The sequence below is a fragment of the Falco cherrug genome, chromosome 1 (assembly GCF_023634085.1).
Source record: "Falco cherrug isolate bFalChe1 chromosome 1, bFalChe1.pri, whole genome shotgun sequence".
NCBI classification, from domain to species: domain Eukaryota; kingdom Metazoa; phylum Chordata; class Aves; order Falconiformes; family Falconidae; genus Falco; species Falco cherrug.
This window is the reverse complement of record NC_073697.1, coordinates 117705952-117729162: the sequence shown is the minus strand read 5'-3', so window position 1 is coordinate 117729162 and position 23211 is coordinate 117705952. Positions and strand designations below refer to the sequence as shown.

The 23211-nt window shown below is 55.3% G+C and overlaps 1 protein-coding gene across 1 annotated transcript; it reads right to left on the bottom strand.

The window, feature by feature from the left end:
* Positions 1–16892: 16892 nt before the first annotated feature.
* On the bottom strand, positions 16893–17558 carry RNF222 (ring finger protein 222). Its single transcript, XM_005444686.2, has one exon. It carries the CDS (start codon positions 17556–17558, stop codon positions 16893–16895), a length of 666 nt encoding a protein of 221 aa, XP_005444743.1.
* Between the last annotated feature and the right edge of the window lie 5653 nt (positions 17559–23211).

Below are 23211 nucleotides of genomic sequence, written 5' to 3'. Positions count from 1 at the left end.
CTGAGGCAGCCAAGGAGAGACTGCGGGATGCTGCCAGCCCCTCCACTCCCGCCCTGAGGGTCTCTGCTGCGGGCCCCACCATGGCCCTCCTCAAGCTCATCGGCCCCCGATGTGCTCTGATACTCCTCCTGGCTGTGCTGTGCGATGTGGTAGGGCTGATCATCCTCTTCATAGGAATTTTTGCTCCACTAAGCTCCTGGGACTTCTTCGTCTACTTGGGAGCTCTGCTGCTCGCCTTCAGCCTCGTCTTCTGGATCTTCTGGTACACGTTCAACATTGAGGTCCCCTTTAGAGAGCTGGGGTTTAACTAACCCACAGCTCCAGCAAAGCCGAAATGGAAACTTGCATTTGGAGGAGCAACATTACATGCTGGGAAGCTCCAAAGCATCTTCCAGTTGGTGAAAAGCATCCAAAAAGACTAAAGGAAAGGCCCTGCTGGTCCCCACAGCATCAATCAGCCAGATGGACTCTCAGGGGAAAGGTACCTACAGCTCAGCATGCACAGGGATCCTTTGCTAGGGTTGGGGAGTGCCAAGGTCTTGGCAGAGCAGCCAGACCTTCCTGCTGGTGACAGCCACTCTTCAGGAGTAACGTTAGATTTTAAAATGCTCTGGAATGGATTAATGATGGAGAGGAACTTGGTTTTGATGAGATGAGCCTGTCTGAATGAATCTGGGGAGGGGATTTTGGTGGAAATTGGAGGTGGCTAGCATCTGGAGTTTATTTCCTCAGTTTTTCCCATCAGACGATGCTGTGAGTTGAGGGTCCTGGAGAGCTGCTGCTCTTTCGTGACAGCTTTTGGTAGCAGAGGGACAGGGAGGGCCGAGCCATCTCCCAGCGATACAGCCTGGGCAAATAGAGAAAGTCAATAAGGACTACCCAGATCCAGGCCGTTGCTTAGCACTGAAATGTCTGTGTAAATGGCCTGTCAGTGAGCAAACTGGACTGCTCACTGGCATACCCCCATCACACCAGTGTGCACTACTGGGCTGCCCAGGTTGGGAAGATTTTGCTAGGGGGGAGCTTTTTTCCAGCAAAGTAATGGGTAAAGTGAAAATCCAAGTGAAGGTTGTGTCAGCAAGGCACCGATATGATGTCCTGTACACAACCCAGTGAGGAATGCTGAATACAGGGAAACTAGGTACAAAGTGCCATGTTTGAGCACTGGTTTTGAGACTGTGCTTTCTTAATCTTGGGCTGGTCTATAACGTGCCTGGTTTGTTTGGCAGTTGCCCAACGGGCAGAAAGATCAGGCAGCATGGACCTTGGCTTGGTTCTGCAGCCTGGTCCTACAGCGCACGGGCAGGAGGGACCCACACACTGAGCATCAGCGCTTTCATTGCATGGAGGGGCTGGTGGTGACATGGAAACATCCAGGTCAGCCAAGAGCTGTCAAAGGGCTCAGTTTTGGCCTCACCTATGAGCAGCAGCACCATCACAAAGCTTAACAGAGGTGGAAATGTCCGTGTGTCAGGAAAGCACTGCTGCACGGATAGCATCCTGCCTCCTCCCCAGCATCCTGCCTCCTCCCCAGCATCCTGCCTCCTTCCCAGCATCCCAAGGGCTTGTTATTTCCCATCACTGTGCTGGCAAGGCTGCTGGAGCCGATTAGCCTGAGGTAATTAATGAGCAGCCCCACAGTGCTCAGAGCTGTACAGTACATGATAAAAGGATGATGACAGTTGGAGGTGCCCCAGCCAGGAGCCCACCGTGCCCCCATGTGCCAAGAGCTGACCCTCGCCCCAAGGAGCTAATGGTTTGATAACTGTACATGAGACCAAGAGAAGGCAGAGATGGGGGAGATGTCCCCACTGACACACAGGTGAGTATTAGAGCTGAGACCAGACTCCCCTTTCTTCAGTTTTGGCATCTCAGCCAGGCCAGTGCCCCCAGGCATACATCTGCCGGTGCATACCACAGGAAAGTACCAAATGGCATGATTGCTTGACAAATGCAAGTTGCTTGAGAGATTTCCTTGCACAGTTTTTCTCACTAAGCCTCTCTCTGATTTTACTTTATTTCTTGTCGTGTTGGCAGTGACTGCAAGAGGCAGCCAGGACATTTTCTTGACTGACCTGGGAGCGTGGAAGCTGTGGTGTTGAGTCACGGTGTTTTACAGCCCTACGCTTACCAGGATATCCAGACCAGGAGTTCAGCGTTACCCTCCACCACCAGGTCTCAATGTGCTTTTCCACCCATGTGCCCTTGGGAATACCTCCTTCAATAATTTCCTTGATGCACCTCCAGATAAGAGCCTGTAGCAAGCATTAGTTGGATACTGCAGCTATATATAAGGAAGAGCAGTAGTAACCAACACCCTCCTTTATTTGCTTTGGGATTTTTTATTGCTAATGCTAAGTCTGTTCAATCCAGCCTGTAAAGCTTGGCTGAGGGCTTTGTCACCATTCATTGTCTGTCCCTTGTTGGGTGCATGCCTGGGTGTGTTGCTCAGGGACAACACCCAGGGAGCTGGTGGCATCGCCCAGGGAACCCAGTGGGAGAGGGGTGCGAGGTCCCCCTCACCACTTGTTCCTCCTGCTTCCCGGGCTGGTGAGGCAGACCACTCCTGAATGGTGCTTGTTGGGGAGCAAAGTCTCTGCCAGCACCTGACGTTGGATGAGCCAGTGCCCCTCACCAGCACATGGCCTGGGGAAAGCTTTGGGGTGATGAGTAGTGGAGGGTAACGCTCACCCACCCAGGAAAGTGTTGTCAGCCCTGTGCCCAGACCTCCTGACATGCACTGATGAGGCTGTAACCAGCTCCAGGGAGGAGCAGAGGCCTCCAATGCACCCCACCACACACTGGCCAAGGGTCCTGCAGATCCCAGGATCCCACATTCCCAATAGGGTATTCCTGCTTGCACATTGTCCCCTCTCTGGTCCATCTGTGGTCTCTGATAGTCACCCAGCTCACACGGCTCCAGGCAGGGCAAGCACCATTCCCCAGCAGGATGCATGTGCAGGAGTGGTGCACAGGTCAAATCCAAACATCTCTCTGTATTTGAGTGTGTGCACAAGCTGCCTTCAGCATCCCTCACCTCCTCCAGGCAGCCGGCATGGAGAGGCACGGGCACAGGCAGGAGACACGGTGGCTTCAGTTTCCCCTGTGCACAGGCAGAAGCAATCAGCCAGGCCCAGCTACTGGAGCAAAAACCTCCCACTTGTGGTGTGTGCCCATGGCAGGGGACCATGGGATTTCTCTTCCCTGCCCCATCTTCTCCCACGGTGGGCACGCCTCAGCACCTCCAGAATACCAGCTCCGACGGCCTCCAATGTCGCTTTCCATCCCAGGGACATAGGTCCTTCCTTCTTCTGCTGTCCCCAAACCACAGTGGCTGGAGCAGAGCCCATGCCTGCCAGAGCCAGCCTCACCAATGGCAGGATAACACGAGTGAAGCATCTGTGAGTCCCTGTCGCTCAGAGGCTCAGTCCTGCGTCGCACTGGGAGAGCTGGCCCAAGCCCAGCACGTTATTGACCCAAGAGCTTATCTTTCACCATTGGGTTTTTGTGGTTTTGTACTTGGTCTGTTTGCTCCAGGCTGCTGTGGGGTGTTTTACAGCCATGGGCACGGCATAGCCCAGTGGGTATGGCACGGTGCCCATGAGTGCAGGGCACTGGGAACCAGCAGCCCTCCTCCGCTCCCTGACCGGTCTGTGCTCCCCAAGTCACCCCACTGACCCTAGCAGCCCATCACTGAAAAAAAGCACCCTCAAGCTCTTCCTGCCCTGATACTTTAACCCCAAAATGCTGCAGAAGTGCATGCCAGGAGTCCTTTTCCATGACTCATGCTGCTGTCAGGGGTCTGGGCCCCCCCACACCTCCTCTGCATGGCATCACAGCCACAGCACCCCCATTCTGCACCAGGGGGGCACCAGGGGGAATACCAACCCAAACGACGCCAAGTGTTTGCTCATGTGTCTAGATCTTCAAGGGGGAAAAAAATCCTCTTTTTGTGACCAAATATTAGTGGCTTTCCTCATGCCCTGACCTGGGCTGATCCTGAATATCACTGGGCAGCCCACAATGTCCAGCTCAGAAGCTGACATGGCTGCACACACAGGCATCGTGGACATCACGGACATGCTGTTTGTCACCCAGGAGTCTGCTGGTGCTTCTGTCTTAGATCTGTCTGGTGGTCAATGGTCCCCTGAGCCCCAGTGTTTTGACTTTACATGTCTTAATTGAGAGATCTTGAATTTCTTAGATATCACCAGGGTCTGTCAAAGTATTCACATTTCTTTTCACTGTCTATTTATAGGGAAACAGAAAAGGACCCGTGTGACCATAAGGAGCAAGCCGATGAAGAGGAGTAGCACCAAACACAGAGTGTTGTGCTGCTCTTGCAAAGCCTTCACTCAAAATACAGAGAGCTGTGCTATGCTGATCTGCTGGGCACACCGTTACCACGCTGGGCACAAGTGCTCCAGGCACCCCTCGAATGATGGATACCTTTTTCGCATCCTCTCTAAGAACATCGCACTCACACTTACACGCTGCTGTTGTCTCAGAGAGCCCAACGCAAGCAACCTGGAAGCAGCAGAGCCACTGCAAGCTGCCCTGGCTGTGGGCTTATGCAGATCAGCAGGATCTGGCTGACCAGCTGGACCAGTTCTTCGAACCTCACTAAAGGGATGTGAAGAACTGGTTCAACAGGGCTCCCAGCTGGAGAGGCTGCCTGAGGTGCAGCTGACTCCAGGCTCAGGGACCTTCTCTGTACATTGATGCAGTCAGCAGGAGAAGGAGGCAGCAAAACAGAACGGGACAGAGGATTTCCTAAGCAAGATCCAGCTGCTGGGTGGATAGAGGTCTTAGGTACATTTTACCTAATGTCACCAAGGTCTTAGGCACTTTCTATGTGGTATTTAATGAAACACTCAGAAGATCTTGGTTCAAAGAACTGCTGCAGCTGTGGACAGTTGCAAAGGCCAGGAAAGGATTTAGTGCTTCAGCTGTCAAACCAGCTTCCCGGCTGACTCAAAATACAAATCTCAGGTGAGAGGAGAGGACACCAAGAGACCCATATCTCCATCCTCCTGTGTTCCTGATCCAGTATTCAACTGACCATAAAGACACTTGTGTAGGATGGAAGCATATGTAACACCTCTCAACTAGGTTGTTCAGCACTTCCCATTACAGACGCCTCTTTTCAGTTGTTTAAAACTTTGCCAAAATTTATTTCTTTGAGATTTCCCATCCTGGAGAATCACCTCTGAAATGAAGTTTGGGGTTCTCCTCAGCCCTTCACCCTGCAGACCGGCTGACAGGACAGCGCTGGCCCTCAGGGACTTCTCTGTAAGGCAAGACACAGTCTGCTGGCCGGGCTCAACAGGGAGATGTGTTGATCTGATGTGGGAGAGATGTCCCCACCATATCAGAAAGATCTCCACACACTTCCTTGTGGTGATGGAGGTGTGGTTTGGTCCCCATGTGCACATGCTGCTGGCATTCAGCCCAGCTCCATCAGCCGTTTCATGCTGAGTTACGGAGGCCTCAGGAACAGCATGCAGAGAACAAAACACTTGGGTCTCCAGAGGGAGGGCCGAGGATGCTCACCTTCACTGCTGCCTAGACAACAGCATGGACCATGTAACACTTTGTGGGTGATATCAGGCCTTTGGTGTCCTTGCAGTCTTTACTTTTAGCACCTTGCACCAATCAAAGTGGCAGTGGGGTTTTCAGGCAAGTTGTTCAATAGGGGAACTACTGGTTGTAGGGGAAACTAGCAGCTCTTCTCTGTCCCTAGGGCATGAGACTGGTGACAGGGCTGGCACCTCAGCCCCTGCCATGAGGAGGCAGCTGGTGTCCCCTGTAGACATCTAACCATCCTGTCTCCCCAGCCTGTGAAGGGAGGCTCCCTGCTCAGTCCCACAGATGCGTTGTGTACAAACACTACAACCTCAAAGCACTGAAATAACTTATATTTGAAACCTAGGTGTATTTGGGCCCTAACCCTGTCCCGGGTAGAACAGGGACCACCTCCCAGTTCCCAGAGTTGTCCCACTAAGGGATGCCATCAAGCACATGGAGCAGGGTGTGAGGCTGTCTTCCAGGGATGCAAAGCAGAGCAGAGCCCGTGCCAGGGTGTTTTGCAGTGTTCTGTTCCGTTATGTTCTGGGGGAACCATTTTAGTGTCACCTTTCTGGGACTTTTTTAATTAAAGTTGCTACATTCCTTTTCACAGCTGTTTGTCTACTGGCAGTAGGTGGTGGGGGAGAGTGGAAACCTGTAGTTGCATCAACTCTCTTGAAAAGTAGCTCTTACACAAGAGAGAATGAGAGCTAGAAAATGTGGTAATATGCATGGGAAAAACTGCAGAGGCAGAACATCAGTGGCAAACATCAGCAACATTAATCCTTCTCTGGCAATATGGAAAGATCCCCTGCAAGTAAGCTTTTTTTTTAAAAAAAAATCTTTTAAAAGCACAGGCACTGCTGGCTCTTCTGTATTTGCAGTCAGTGTGGCAGTGGGTCATTAACTAATTCTTTTTTGTTCAAAGATAAAATCATGTTAAGAGGATCTCTGAGATTTTTGCAAATTCTGATGACTCTAGAAGCAGGGACTTTTAGGAAACAGCAGTTGTCAGGAGATTGCTGACCATAACCCCAAGGTAAGCAACAGCACTGTCTCTGCAAACGACTGCCCTCTGCCCCAGGCAGGAGCTGACCTTCTCTGGGGCTGATGGATGGGGTGGGATGCAGCAGGATGAGCAGCTCCTCCACCCTCTGCACCCTGGGCCAGGGCTGACTTCACCCTCAGACCATTTCCTTACACCCTCCAGGGCCTTGCTACTTGTGGGCTCACTTTTCTGTCCCCACCCAGTGGTACTGCTGTTCAGTTGCTGGTATCAGTCATACTCAAGGCGTGCAGCACCTGCAGACACAGCACCGTCAAAGGATCCCGGTGCCTGCCCCATCTTCCTGCTCTTCCAGCAAAGCAACACACGTTCAAGCAGCGGGGGCATGACCGGTCCTGCACCAGCCAGAGGAATCAGCTTGGAGTGATGGAGCTCAATGCAATCCCAGTAGGGAATCCTGGAGGGACAGGCTCCAGGGTCTGCTGCAGCAGGAGCCCGCCTGCTTGTTCCCTGCTGTCGCTGGGTGGCAGGGGGGGGCCTGTCTGACAGGTCCCCAGGGTGAAGGACCACGGCAGGGTGCTTTGCAATGTGCATCCCTGCCTGCTACAGAGGCAGCAGCATCCGCAGCTGGAGGCTGGTCTCTCCATGCATCTTCTGCCTGTGTTGAGGCAAACCAAGGTCTGGCTTTGCTGGGGAGCTTGGCCGTGGAGGCCCCAGTATTCTGGCTGGGCTGAAACAGCCACTGCTGGATCTGAGTTGCAGACCCCTGGAAGTGACATACAGCCCCTAAGGGCAGATGAGACCCTTTGTGCTTCTCCTTGCTTTCCCAGTGCTCTGGGAAGTCAGGGGCAACTACAAATATCCCAATCTCAATGATGCAGCAGGACTTACCAATAGGGTAGAGAAAAGGCAGAGACAAATTCCGGAGAGGTGCAGATAAAAAGTGATGCAATGGGCATGAGATCCACTGAGGGAAATTTCAACGGGATTTAAATTTTAAAAAACTACAGTGAGAGTGGTCACAGACTAGGACAGGATTGTAGAGAGCTGGGGGCAGGGAGGATCTCCAACCTTAGAGCATTTCCAGACTTTACTGGTCAAGGTTCTGAGCAAACTCACCTAACTATGAAGTTGACCCTGCTTTTAGCAGAGGCTGGACCAGATACCTTCAGAGACCCTCCTAAACCACGTTAGGCTGTATGTTAAACTTAACACTTTTGAAAGCCATGTAAGTGCAGAAATTTCTGCAGCACACCAGCCACTCCAGCAAGGTCTCTCTCAACCCCACAAGTCCTCCAGTGTCCTAAGTGGCAGGCCCGGTCCAGTGTCCCATGTCCTCAGCATAAAGAACAGCTTGGAAATTCTCAAGACACAGGGAATGATACAGAGAATCCTGGTCTGGCTTTGCTATGCAGCAATCAGACCGGGAAGATGTTCCAGGAGGTTCTGCCTCCCATTCTCCTCACTTCTAATAACTCGGCTGCCTGCGGTCCCTCCTACCCACAGCATGGATGGAGACCTCATCCATGTCCTCCACAGCCCTCCTCCAAGTGACTGGAACTCCATAGACCTCAAGGACTGTTAGGGTGGGCGAGACCGCGCTGTGACCCATGCAGGGTCTCTGAAAAAGACTGATCTGTTGAAGGGCCTCCAGATCAGATTTATGGCTGAAGCTGAGTCCATAGAGACCTATTCTCAGATTCAGGGCAAAAGGGAAGACAAGAGTATGATTTTTTTCTAATCTCCAGCTACCGTCACACCCTCACCAGGAGCCAGAGACAGCGTGTGGCTGCGCTGAGCCCAGAGCTCTTGTCCTCTCTCAGGCAGAGGCAGAACCTTGTCCCTGAGCTGCCTGTTGTGACAATGCACTCAGAAGCGTCATTCACCCCACGGAGCTGTTTGTGGCAGTACTTAGAGGAGGAAAAGCATGATCCTGCTTGTTTTTTATGAGGAAGTACAGGGGCATCTGCCTCGGGGCTGCCAGCAGAAGCAGAGACACATCCCTGCAGCCTCGGGGGCTGCCAGGGAAGGGAAGGGATGGGCAGTTCCCCGGCATCTTGCTACCTTGCTACCCCTTCCATCCCCCAGCCCAGCCCCGCTGCTTTTCCCAGCCTCCATTAACGAACGGGGCTCTGTTGATGCCTGCCTTAGCCCTGGCCACATGCCAAATGCATCAGCCCAGGAGTGTTAGCCAGAAGCTAATTGCTGCTCATTTGAAAGGTAACTGCAAGCCCCACAGTCCTTAGCAAGAGGGGTGGCAGGAGGTGCTGATGTCACAGCAGCCAAAGGTGCTGGTCCAGGGGTTTCGCTGTAGCCGCTGGATGCAAAGCTGAAGAGCAGCTCCTGGTGACACGCGGGCCCCTGGCAGCAACCACATCCCCGTGCATCTCCAGGGCCGGCTGCTGCTCCAGAGCCTGGCTGGGAGGAAACCAGCCACCAAAGCACCAGCGATGGCTGGGTGGCTCGGCTGTCCAGGTGGGCCTGGTGGCTAGCGCTTTCCCTGAGCGGCCACCAAGCTAAATCACAACTGCCGCTACTGATGCTCAGCAGTGCTTCATGACTGCTCTCCACCCACTCTTGATACAGCCAGTTCCCAGGGAATGAAAACCTTGGGACCAAACCCTTCCACCAGGTCAGGGGCCAGGGCTGGCCAAGATCGCTCCAGCAGGTGCAGTCATCAGCTCTCCCCAGGGATGTGCTCCCCTCTGGGTCCCTGGAGGTCCCTGATGTCACAGCAACCACCTGGAATCCTGGATTGTACCAGTGCCTGGCTGCTCCAAGCCCTGAGGCATCTGACTAGGCAGGATGGGTTTTCTAGGAGGCACCTTACTGTTAAGTAAAGCAGCCTTGGGCTTTGCTATCACACACAAATGTGTCTTAGCATGTAGCTTCTTACTCACCCCCTGACTTCCCTGCACTCAGGCACCCCATGGTGGATTACAAACCCTGCTTGTCTTCAGCTCTGCTGCAGAAAGGATCCCTAAGGGTTCCTGTACACGTGCCAGGACCTGCCCATAGAGGGTGAGCTGGGTGCCCAGCACTGGTGATGCAGCACCCCTGGGCACACCCCACCACAGCATCACTGATCCCTGCCAGCACCCAGAACCGGTAGCATCAGACACAGGTCTGCTGCAAGTGACCACGGGGAGCACTGCCCATCCATCAGCAGAGCAGTAACACCTGAGACCAGGAGAGTGGTTTTCCCGGCTCAATTTGCTGTTGTGAAACAGGACATCACATAAAGCAAAACTTGATGAAAAGAAGCTCCTCGTAGAAAACATATTTACAGGTATTTTTCAGCAGTGGCTGGAAAGAAAGTGCAGACCTTTGATGATATTCCAGGGCTTTTTTCATGGTAGATTGCTGATTTTTTGACAAAAAGATCTGTAAGAATGACACAGGGAAGCATAAAACCTCCCCAGCCAGTAGCGCAGAACGTGTCCCAGGGTGCTGCTGCCAGGCAATGCAGAGGGGTGCAGGGCTGGCTACATGCTCCTCTGGCTCTGCTGCGCCGTGCTGCAAACAGCCATCAGGGGAGAATAAATCAGACCCTCACCAAGGGAGTGGCTCCAGCCCAGCTCCTGTCCCCGTGATCCCCCAGCCGAGGGCTTGGGGATCTCAGCCCTGTGAGCTACCCCTGCCATGGGCTAGTGAGGACACTAGCCAAGTCCCTCATGCACTGCCAAACACCTAGTCCCCTTGCAGGCTTGGAAAACCCCACTCTTCTGCAAAGCCCAAGAAGAAGAGTCCAGCCCAGCACCATGCCCCATACGCTGGCACAGGTGGACAATGTAAAAAGGTGTCTGCCATGTGCTGGAGATGGAGCCAAAAGGATCTTGGCTGGAGAGACCCAGGCATAGGGACAGCCAGCTAGGTCAGTGTCACCTCCTGTCCATGTCCCACACCAGCCACGTTGGACACACCGGGCCAGCCCCACTCCAGGCTCTGGATGACACTGCTCTCCATGGCCCTGGCTCGGTGCAGGGGAGGGGAGGGAGCTCGGAGGAGCCACCTTCTCAATTATTCATGGTGAGATCTCAGCTGATGGAGCTGGGGCTTTCAGAGGCTGGCTCCTAATGGAGCCTGCTGACGTGTCTGGTCGGTAAGCACTCCTGGGCCCTGCACAATTCCCACTTCTCCCATCTCCATGCCATAAAAATGCCACCTTCTCCTGCTAATGATGCATTATGCAGCCATTATTCAGGGTTCATAGCCCTGCTGCCATCATGCAAAGATCTGGAGCTGTTAGTGTGGGAAGGGCAGTGTGGGCTCTCCAGCCAGGGAAAATCACACATGCTGGAATCTGCAGGAATCCTGCCCGCACTGCAGGGTGAAGGACGGATGACAGGCCATCTGACATCAGCTTGCACAGGGAGGAGAAAAGGTACCAACAGGCATAGCTAGAACACAGCGTGGCCTGCAGACACCCCACCCCAACTCTTTCAGGCAGAGGAAGGGAAGGAGATGACAGAGAACACTTGGAGCCACATCAGCTGGCACCCGAGCTGCTGCAGACCAGCTAGCATGATGTGCTGATTGCCTGCAGTACAACTCCACCTGCAGAGTTAAAGGATGCCATGGGTGATGGGTGGAGGCAGTGGTGGGAGATGACTCAGGAATGGCAGAGTTAATGATTGGACATTGTGCAGGAGAACACGTTAAATGCTGCATCAGGAATGCCTGCCAGCTCCTCAGCTGTCCTGGCTCTGTCCCTTTGCAACACTGGCCAGGGTTTCCTGGGACCCTCTCCTATCCACATGGACATCCCACACCAGCTGGGTAGAACTAGAAACATGACCTTGGTGTATGCACAACTCAAGGTGCCACATAACCAGAGAGGGGGGTCATGAGGGCCACAGTATCATGGCAAGGCTTATATCACCTTGAATAGTCCTATCACCCCTGTGCCCGCTTTACCTACTGTCCATCCCACAAAGGGAGCTGGGGAGGTCCACCCGCAGCCCCTTATCCTCACACAGGCAGGCATACCTCCGCCTAATACCCATTCTCATACTGACCTGACACTTCATCCATCCATCCATCTATTCATCCCCATGAACTCATCACACAAATACTCTTCTAGCTCAAACCAGTGCTCCACCCAGTGAATACTCATCTCTGAGTACTTGGGAGAAATGGCTCAAACCTGGGGCGGTTTTGGTGCCCTGTCCTAAAAGAAGAGCATTAAACCCTTGTGGTCGTGGTGTGGACTGGTGTTCCTGTAGGGGCTACACGAGGGCAGGAGATATCTCTTTCCAGAGGGCAGAAGACATGTCGATGGGATGGATCTGTACCCCCATCCTTCTCATGAGAGGAGAAGCATCCTCAGAAGGCCCTGCATGGGCCCGAGTCATCCCTCAACAGGGTCCCCAAACCTGTAGCAGGAGATAGGAGCTTCATCCACATAGCCATGTTTATAAAATCGCATCACTAGCAAAGACATCCTGACCCCTTCTCCAGCCAACTGGCACCCAGGGAAGGTCCCCAAGCCAGCCTGCCTGGATGAGCAGTGGCAATGCCTGGCAATACATGCCAACGTGCCCTGCCTGCAGCGTGCAGTGCCCAAGAGCACAGAGGCTGGATGCTCATTTGGGATCACGTAGCCTGGTGGATCTCATTGCCCAGGAGCCCTGACACCTGCCCAGGGGCGAGTGGGAAAGGCTGGTTTTGGGGATGTCCCATGATGTCCCCCCAAGCACAGACGGGGCCATGCATCCATGGCATGAGATGGTGCCCACTGCAAGTGGGCTGAGGGCTGGAGTCAGTACCCTGAGAGCTGTGACCTGCCCATCCTGCCACTGAGTTAGAGCCATGTGTCTGTGATCATCTAGCCTGTGGCCACACTGCAGGGCTCCTGGGAAGAAACATGGCCTGGAGACCTCTCCTACTACAGCAAAAGAGAAAACACCTCTCACACCCTGGGACCCTAATGACCCTGCCCAGGACTGGGTTGTCCCCACTGAGCACAGCTAGGGTGACGGAGAGCTCCAGCCCCACCACGGTGGAGGAGATGAGCACTACACAGTTCAGAGGGATGGGACATGCCTAAACTAACCTAAACTAAAAGACAAGGGGGACTTAATTTGCTTTAAAATCAGGTCACAAACAGGGTCCACAGCATGGCTGTGCTGGCCATCAAGAGATCAGTCCACCAGTTCCCTCCATGGGGACAACTGGTGCCACAGTCCTAGGGCCATGCCAGTGGCATGGAAGATGCCCAGTCTCTCACTTCAGCTCCAGTACCTCTTTGGAAAATGCTCGCTGAGGCACACATGCATAGGCAGCTGCTGGAAATAAAACACACGGGCATGACAACATGCATGGAAACACGCGGACCAACAGTCACACACATCCCCCCATGCACACAGGCAGCTGCTTGCTGGACGTAGGGACACACGGACACACACGCAAATACACACACACATGCTCTCCCCCTGCCCACAAATACCCACCCCCAGCCCAGGCTGGGCTTTAGTTCTTGCCGTGTGCTTGCAGGGCAGTCCCAAACTGACACCAGGGATTCCAGCATCTTGCCCCATGCCTGAGAGCCCTTTGTCCTCATCACCGAGGCATACAAAGTCCCTATCCACCAGCAACCTGTCCTCTCCTCCAGAGCTGCCTAGAGGACATGTCCCTGGGCCTTTAGCTATGCTAACACCATGAGGTGACCCTTGATTTTGTGTGCATGCAGGCTGGTCTTCCTTATCTGCAGGAGAGAGCCATTAGCTTCATCTGCACATGCGCATTAGGGAGTAATCACCCTAATGGGCTCCACCAGTTGCCTGGCCCATGCATTCCAGGTTACTGCCTTGGGTGGCCTCCACTGCTGATGAGCAGAGCCTGGCCTCTGGGCTCCTACCTGTGGGCAGGGGATGTGGCTCCAGCATCACTGGGGCCTCCTGTGGACTTGGGATGGGAGACCCCAACCCTCTCCAATGCTGGATAGAGTACAGGATGAGCAGGGCTGGACCAGGTAGGTCAGTGTGGAGGGGTCTCTGATGGGAGCCACGGGGTGAGCTGTGTGTTGGGGAGGGGGGGCATTTGGGATGCAATACCAGTGACACACAGACATGATGGAGCCAGGGCACCCAGGGCACCATCAGGAGCTGCTGGCAGCTCTCAGCTTAAATCACAAGCGCTGGCTGTGTGCCGGGAGCCCACAGCTAAGGTGAGGTGCAAGGTGCTGTGTGGGGCTCTTCATCAGCGAATTTGGCCATAAGTGAGCAACCAGCTGCCCACAGCCCCATGCTGGTGTATCTGCTGACAGACATGGCGAGGCCAAAGCAGACTATGCGTGTGTCCCTGCCACGGGTGGTGTGCAGGGTGGACATCTGCAGAGAACGCTACCATCCAATACGTGTCCCAGAGCTGCAGGCACGTTATCCTTGGGACACTAGGACACCATGATAAACCACAGCACTGAGTTACTCCGGACTGAACTGGAAATGGCCCCAGTATCCTCTAATAGACACGTGCCTGGTGGGGGGACAAGTTGTACAGCACCTGGGGGCTCTTGTTTGCTGGAGATCCAAACACCTCCCCCAGGGACCATCAGCAGAAAAGGGCTCAGGAAGGTCTGTCACCGGCCATCAGCTTTAATAACAACGCAGGGTGATGGCAGCTTTTCCATCTGCACAGGAAGGGCCTGGGAGCATGTGTCCCGAATGCAGGCAGACTCCAACCTAAAACAACAGACACCCATGCCTCTGGGAGCACCAAACACTGGCCCTGCTGCCTGGAGATGAGGTGGCGATGGTGGGGACATGGCGATGGTGGGTGATCAGCTGGCCCTGAGCAGCAGGCATGATGCGGGCTGATGCAGCGGGTCTTGGTGTGAACGTGCCCTGACTCGTGCCCGCGGGCACAGGAGCGTGCCACCCCTAGCAGAGCTAGTGGATGCTCAGCACAGGATTTCCCAGGGCATCTCCAGCCTCTTGCTGCCTGGCCCTCACCCACCCCAGGCAGGGGGCTGGGGGTCCAGCGTGCCTGCCCCTGCCAGCCCTGCCAGCCGTCCCTGGCCAAGCAGTGCCACCCTGTGGCAAATGCCCTCCGTGCTTCCAAAGGGGGTGGGTGATGCCCCTGGGCCCCCACCCCAGGCCTCTTGGTCCCTGGCACGGGCTGCCCCTGATGAAAACACCCCACTGAGCCCCTCTCCTCTGGTCCAGCGTGTGGCCCCGAGACAGCACAAGACATCCCATCTCATCCCCCTGCTGCCACTGAAGCCCTTTCCTCTCCCTGCTGCCCTGCCCAAATATCTCCAGGGCTCTAGCAGCAGTGGGTTGCTGCAGCCCAGCCCCTGGGGAGCCCCTCGGGATGCAGATGGCGGGGGGGGGTGGGGTGGGGGGTGGGGGGAGCATTCCTACCTCCTAGCAGCACTCTGCCAAGGGGCTGGTTCCCTGGTACTCTGTATTAACTCCCCAGACAGACTAATAATAAGGTTTGTTATTAAATAATGAGTCCTGGACGCGTCATTATCAGGTAATAATTTCTTATGAAATAGGATTCCCATTCCAGTGCAGTGTCTCAACACTTTTCCCCAGGCGATCTCCCAGTGCTTTGTGCAGGGGTCAGTGTTGTTGTGCCCTGGGTGTGGGTGGGGAAACTGAGGCACGGGGTGGGGAAGTGCAGTAACAGCATCACAGGGAGAAGCTGGGCAGCCAGCAGCCCAGGCAGGGCACCGTGTCCTGATTGTAACCCCAGGAAAAGGGCTGGGATACCATCAACTCCTCTGCCCCACGCCTCTCACCCCTTTCCAGCCCCAAGTGATTCTTATCTGTTCCCCTGAAATGTTCTGGCTGATCCCAAAGCTCCTCAGTGGCACTGCTGCCCATGCCTGTCCTTCATGCTCAGCCATGCAATGGGAACCTCTCTTCGGGAGCATGGGAATCATGTGCCAGCCTTCCACCCTGCCACCAGCTCCCACGGGCGATGATGAGGGATGTCCTGGTCCTCCTAGGCACGTTGGGGTGCTCGTGAAAGGGTCACATTCCTGAATGATGGGGCTGAGAGCAGCACCCACGGGGCCAGGGACTGGGTCAGGAGGACAAAGGTGGCAATGAGGATGCAGAAGCTGTGTTGGGGTGCACAGCTGGGAAAAACACAATGAAGGACCCCAGCATCAGTGGGCAGCTCCAGCATGGGGGTGACCAGCAGCCCCCACTTCCCCTGGGAGCAGGCATGGAAGGTCCCAAATCTTAGCTGTGCATCTCAGAAGCCTGCTCCCCTCCCAAACCAGGGATCCTGGGGTGAAGGGCTGAGACTCCCCTAAGTGGGACCCGTCCCAAACGGCAGAGCTGGGAGGCACGTGGGCTGAGCACGCCTAACCTGCTTGCATAGGTGAAAATGTGCCGTTGGGTATTAACTCCTGGGAGCTGAATATAGGGATGAGGAAATACCGCTCTGCCAAGACACAGGGCTCTGGCAGAGAGAGCAGGGTGCAATCCCAAATCTGCCTCCTTATACAGTCCAGACCTCTGGTTTAGCTCCCTGCCCACACCCCTCTGCCTGCGCCTGCATCCCCAGGGCAGGAGGGGTGCTTGTGGCACCGGGAGGAAGGCCACAATCCTGGGGAGCTCAGAGAGGGACGTGAGGGAGGGCAAGGCTGGGACTGCCTGGGGGATGGGCTGGCATCCCTTCCCACCTGATGGCTCTGCAGGAAGGGGAGCACTGGCTGGCAGAGGGGAAGGTGAGCTCACAGGGGTCAGGATCACTCTGTCCATCCTCCGGTTTCACTGCTGTTGTTGCCAGGTAGCTAGAGGCTCTGACTCACCTTTACATCTTTGGGATAGAAAGCCATGAATTTCTGTGCCAGGGTGGCTGCATCACGTAACCCCTTGACCCCAACAGCCTGGGGAGCCTGGGGACCTCCAACCTGGCAGCCCTGATCCTCCAATGGACAGAGCCCTTGGCTGTCCCTGGGCTCTGGGTACCTGGGTGCCATAGTCACAGCCCCCCAGCAGCTGGGATGGAGGGGAGGGACCAGCGTGGCCCTCTCAGCACCCCCCCCCACACACACATGCTGTCCCAGGGTGCAGGTGGAACAACCACACTCTCTGCTAAGACACTGGAGGAACCCACTAGCAGGGTCTGACCCACCATATTTTAACCAAAAGAGGCAGAAAACTCCAGCAGTGACACTGCGAGCACCTGGAGAGCTGCAGAAAGGTCTGAAAGTCCATTTGGTCCCATGTCAGATGAGAGAGCTTCACCTGAAGCTGCTTCTGGGCTTTCTCCAGGGGTCTTTGAAGAGAGGTTCCAGCCCTAGCTCTGTCCCAGCATCAGTGACACCACTCTAGTATCTGAGCTGATCCCATCCCTTCTACGAGTCCCTCTTCACCAGCAGTAGCCAAGGGAGCACAGCCGCCAGCATGGCCACAGTCAAGATGAGGAGGACGGCGAGGGCAATGGGTGACTGGCAGCACTTCACCCCCAGGGCCGAGCTGGATGACAGCGAGCTCTGTGTGTCCACTCTGCTTCTCCCCCCCAGAGAGCCACAGTCCGTGTCCACCAGTGGCATCCCGTGGTCGCTGATGACAAAGATGTGGGCTTCCCGCGCCAGCTCTCCTGGGACCCCCTGTGAGTCCATGGGGCTGTTCCCTGTGCTGCAGCACCGATCAAAGCTCTGTACCGGCATCACAAAGTGGCTGGGCACCACCAAGGTGTTGCTGGCTTCTGCTTTGGTCAGATGGGACAAGGAGGAAGGTGACAGAGGCATCTCCAGTGTCCGGGGATTGGTGCCTGCCTTGGGTGGCCATAGAGCCGCCTTCTTGCTAAGGAAAGTCACGTAGCGGCAGACGGGGCAGATGATGCTGCTCTGGACCTGGCCGTCGAGCTTGGTGGAGAGCAGGCACTTCACCAGGCAGTCGTGGCAGAAGGTGTGCCCGCAGCTGAGCTTGCGGTGCATGGCCTCCAGCGGGTGAAACTTCTCGTAGCACACTGGGCACTCAGCCGGGGGACCCTCCTTGCTGGACGAGGTCTCAGACATCCCTGCTCTGTCAGCCATGGGCGCTCCCCAGCTGCAAGGAAGAGATGAGATGGGTTAATAAGGGTCTCGGATGCAATGGCTAACATGATCCATCTCTTCATCTCTCCTCCTCCTCCCTGCTCTCTTGTCTTTGCCCTCTTGCCCTAACAGATGCAGTCGATGGCTACTAGGCATGGTCTCAACAAGGCAGGACATTTTCAGGAGCATTAAGCTTCTCAGTGTGGCCCTTGGGGCAAGAGAGAGATGATGGGAGGACCGAAGCTCCAGAGCCACCAGGGGCAATAAGCTCTGGCTGCAAAATCACATGGGAAAAGGTATGACCCCCTGGGTGGAGCTGTGTCTGCCTGCTCCGTGCCTCATACAGGTGAAGCAAGTTCAGCTTGTGTCACGAGTGCCTCTGTCACTACTGCCAGCTCCCGGTAGACAGGGGTGGGTGGGAAGCCCCATCCCACAAAGAAACCTGCTGCAGAAAGGGAGATGCTCCCATCCCAGAGGACACAGAGGGGCCAAGAGGAGCAGGGGGAGGCCAGGTCAGCAGGGCAGTTGGGAGCACAGGACACCACGGAGATGGAGAGGGAGCATGCCATCACCGGGGCAGGCAGCAAGGACCCACGCCAGGCTCCTGCCAGGCTGCTGGAGGATGTCCCAGGCTGGTGGTCAGGCCACTGCCATCACTGGGCAATGCTCCCCGCTCACACTGGAGCACAGTGCAGCCTCAGAGACCAGCGTCTCCTGTTAGTCAGAGGGAGCTTGGCAGAGCCCAGCCAGCTCAGCCAGCCCCCGCCCTGGCCCGGGGTGTGAGTGGGAGCGGGGGGATGCTGTGATCCCCAGACCTGGGTCTGGGCTGGGTCTGAAGCTCTCCCGTGTGACTCCCAGGGCAGAGAGCATGCACATGGCAGCTTCAGGGAAGGGAGAGAGGGAAAGGAAGAAGGGAGATTGAAGAAGGGAGAAGGAATAAAGGAGAGGGGAAAGGGGTAAGGGGTGAGGGGAGGAGGGATGTGCAGCTCAGCTCCCTTCTCTTACGGCAGTTCAGGGACTAGAACATCATAGAACCTGCAGGTTTTTCCAGACACAGCATTTTCAGACCTGACCAAAACTGCAGCCCTTTTCTCATTAGATGACTGCACCCAAGGACATCGTCACAGCCAGTTCTGGAGGTCTTGTCATCCCCTCCTCATCAGCCCTTTTCTTGCACAGGAGCCACCCCCTGCACCAGGATGGCTGCAAGAACACAACAAGCCACCCCTTCCCCACGCAAAAGAAGAAAGATCCAGGCTCCTGCTCTGGCTTAGGAGGGATTTGGGACTCACTGATACCCCAAAGCGCTGCAGAAGGAGACCCTAACCCTGTGCACTGGCTCCTCTATGCCCCGAAGTCCCCTTACCTGCTGCAGAGCACCAGGGCAGGGGCCCCTCCATGCACTCCACCACGGTCCCCAGCAGCAGGGCTGGCCGTGCCCCAGCCCCAGCACTGAGCACCAGCCAAGAGGACTGGGACGCCTATATAACACAGAGGTGTTGGCTGCGCATTTCATGCGGGTGCATTGCGCAAAAGCTGGAGCAGGGACAGCGACAGCTCCTGGGGAGTGAATGTGGAGGAACTCGTTCGGGTTTTAAAGGTCTGATATTTGCCTGGTTGGCCAGGGAGTGGGCGAGGAGCCAGCGTCAGGCGTCAGAGGGCAGGGACAGGAGTCATGGTCCTGCCTGCTTTCCCTCATGTAATGGGAAGCTGTGGCTGGGCTCATCCCTGGGTCAAACCCCAATGAAACAGGCACTAAAGGGGATGCTGGGACCCCAAACCCCTCTGTTGCTGCAAAGCAGGGTGAGCTGCAGCATCCTGCCCTGTGGCTGGGCTCCTGTCAAACACTTCTCACCTCCACCCTCCACCACTCCCCATCCCTTGCCCTGGCCACATCTTCGTCCCCACATGCCCTCACCTCCTCATGCCCCAAATGTTTATCCCCCCAGCCCTGCACTCCCTGTCCTACATCATCAGGTCAGAGCCCTGGTGTGGCAGTACATGACCCAAAAATACACTTGAGTAGGCATGGGGACCGTCACTACCTCACACCTGCCCTGGGAAAGGGTTCCAGCATCTCTGGGAACCTGGGCTGGGCAGCAGCAGGATCCCTGTAGGCTCAGGGCAGGCAGGAGCCCCATTCTTGGTCATCTCAGCAGCCACTGGTGGTTTGTGAGTCACTGTTTGGCCACATGCAAGCTGGAAACCCACAGAGAGAAGGTTCCCTGTGGCCTTACCCGTGTCCCGGGGTGCTGCCCGTCCCTCACCTGAGCCCCAGGCAAGAAGCCGAGAGGCATCTTCTCTGCAAAAACTGCCAGCAGGGCGGATTGCTCCTGCCTCAATCTCAACTCTTTCCAACCACCCCTGCCACCCCTCAGCCCAGTGAGCGGCCACAGGACTGTCAGCCCACGCGCAATCCTTGCCAAGCAGCTCCACGGGGATCTGGGTGCTGCTTGCTTCATCCAGAAGAGGTCCCCAGCGCAGGCGTGGTGACCCCAAGGCACCTGCCTGCATGCCTTCCCTGGCTCTGGCTGTGGTGGTGCACCCACGTGACCTGGATTTGCACCATCAAGGGGTCTGAATGCCCCAGAGGACCTGGGGTCTCCATCATGATAAACCTTCAGGAGAAACCTGGACATACTGGGAGGTCTTGCCTTGGGGCAGGGAAGTGCTCTGCGGAAACATTCCCAGCCCTGTGCTCCTCCAGCTTCAGGAAGGTGCCCAGGGCTGTGCAGGGTCTATGGGGCAGGCGGAAGAGGAGGTGCACCCCCTGGCACCCAAAATCCAAAGAGATAAGCCCTGGAGTCCCTCCATGGGTAGGATGGGTGGTTGCACGTGGCTGGGTACTGCAGCAGGGCACAGGGCTGCAGGCGTGGGCAGCAGTATCAGTCGCTTGTGGGTGCAGCGGTTGCAGTGGTTACAACACAGGGCTGGTTTCTGGAAGGAGAAGGGTGGGTGCGACCCCACCAGAACAGCCCGTGCACTGGGACAGCTGCCAAACTGCATCTGCCCTCTGCAGAGAGCACCCATGGTGGGAGGCTTGTGCCCCAGGGGGCACCTCTTGAGCCATGAGGACCCGTCCCTCACCAGACAGAGACCAAGAGAATGTCAACACCTTCCACACCTCTGCTTAGGATCGAGGGCCAAGCCATTCCATTTGTTATCCCAGTTTTCTTGGGATGGTCAGAAATTGAGGCTGAAACCTCTCTAGACAGATCGTGCCAGGGCTGAGGTTGCACGGTCACCCCTGGGGTAAGCGTCCCCATCCCCTGGCCCCTCCTTCAAACTGCTGGAGTTGCCAGGGCTGCTTGCACCCATCGAGATCTCCAGTGTGGAACAAGTGATCTGGGCCAGCGGGAGCAGATTTGGGGCAGCCGAACATCTCGGCTTCTGTTTAGTCTCTGTTGGCACTGAGGCGGGGTGGAAATTCCTGTTTCCCATACTTTAAATGCTCTCCACATTTGGAAACTATGACCTCATGGTTCTATACATAGGCACTGGAAAAACGAGTCTGCCTCCCTTTGCTGCTTTGACCACGCCAAAATCAAAGGGATTTTGGCATATCACGGCCCCAGCTCTGTCAGCAGTTTCGTCCTTTCCCGGGCATGGCTTTTCTCCATACCTTTGCCCCACTTCCAGTGCAGCTACAGCTTTCCTGAGTGACAGGATTGAGTCTGCCAGTGCCTGAAGGACAAAAATCAGGTTCAAGGGCAAAGCAAGTCCCTAAACGCTGCCTGTATTTGTCACTCAGGCTTTAAAAAGTGCAGCTCATGGCCAGTATTTCAGCCCCACTTCGAACCCGATGCAGGGCCAAGGGCTCCAGGATCCTTTTATCCAAGCAAGAAGGTGGCACCAGGCTCAGCTCCTCTCCAGAGGCCACAGCTGAGGCCACCTCTGTTCTCAGGTTGGTGGCTTCCAGTGAATAAGGGACATCTCTGACCCCAAGAAGGACACAGACCTCGCTGCAGTGTCCCTTCCCTGCAACCACAGCGGCATTTGGACAGAGCTTTGCAGCCTTTCGCAAGGACAAGAGGTTACTGCAGAGACAGCCCTTGTCTTCCACAGCATCACCCAAAATTTCCATTCTCAGCAACCAGACGTGGAGGAGGGGAAATGCTATTACATACAGTTATGTGAAAGTGCTTATTTTCAAAGCACATTTAAAACCAGAAGATTGATCTATCTGTGAGTCTGGTGCCATGCAAATAATCACCATAGGTCACAATATTTCCATATCAAATCCATATTGCGCTTCCTCAGATCCTAACTGATGAAGCAGGGACATTTCCAATGAGCAAAGACATATCCTACATCCCTTCACTCAGCCGGGGCTAAGATCCTGGTGGGAAAATCTTGGATTTATTCTTGGTGGCAAGATGCATGCAGAGAGCTTTGCCATGCAGCCACAACCCGTCTGCGTGCTGGTGGCTGCTGGAAAGGCTGGACTGGGTGAAGTCTCTGGCTTGGGCAGTCTGTGAACGAGTGATGGCCAAAAGCTGCAGGAGGAATCACTGTGCCCATCTCTGTGTTGTCCTCTCTCAGTGCCATGAATGGCTGTGATGGCGAGTGTCCCTGCCCAGTGGCCTTGACATGTCCCCAGTGAAGCTGCAGGGCAGTGTGGTGGGGATGCTGCCCCTCCTGCTTCTCCTCAGCTCCTTTCCATGCTGGGCTCATTAGACTCATTACATTACTCATTTTCACCTTTTCCCCATCACCCTGGGTGGGCCCAGTGTGCTCTGCCCCATCCCACCCAGGTCACAGCCAGTCCTCCCAACCTCCCCCAGGTTTTCCCTTAGCAATGCTCAGCCTGCAGATCTGAGGCTCTGTAGCAGTTTCTGCTTGACCCATTCTCCTCCCACTTCTTCCCAGCCCCAGCTCACACACAGCAAGTTGTTGGCATTGATGGGAGCAAGGTAAAGGGGAGGGATGGGAAAAAGTAAATTTTTGATCCCAGCCCAGGGAGATATTCCAGCTGGGGAAGAAGCTTATTGAAGCAAAATTACTTCCCTAGGGCTGCACCGTGCTGGTGGAGGGTCCAAGGGTCCTAGACCCTGTCTGAGTTATATCCAGTTCCATGGTGTCAAAATAAATTCAAATAGCTGAAAAGATGGAGAAGCTCAAGGGCACCCAAACTCCTTAAAGGGTCTTACGTGTCCCCGAGCTCATCCATCTTTTCCCACGCTTGCTTTACTTGAATTCAGAGTGGAAAAATCAGTGTCTGTTCCTTCTGGGTGTCTCTGCCCATCGGACACCTGGCAGGATGGAGTCCCACCACCAGGATGCCAACTGAGCTAAGACGGTGGCCCAAAATGAGCAAGAGCTCTTCCTTCAGCTCTCTCCTCGGTGGTTTTTGCTGTGCCCAGGAGGTGGTGCTCTCGGATGTGCTTTGGCTACCCTCAAAAAAAAGAAAAAAGTCCAGAATGCACCGGTAAAACCCTGAGCCTGCCTTTCCAGGGGTGCCAAGGTCTGGAGCTGGTGATCCCCACCAGCTGGGATGCTGCCTTTTCCTCACCGGCATGGATGGGATCTGCTCATCCTTCTGCCAATCAGAAATTTAGGTCCAGCCATTTGACGGGATGAAGGAACAGCTGGGAAAGTCCCCAAACCCTTTGCTGATCTTTTCCTGCCAGATGCT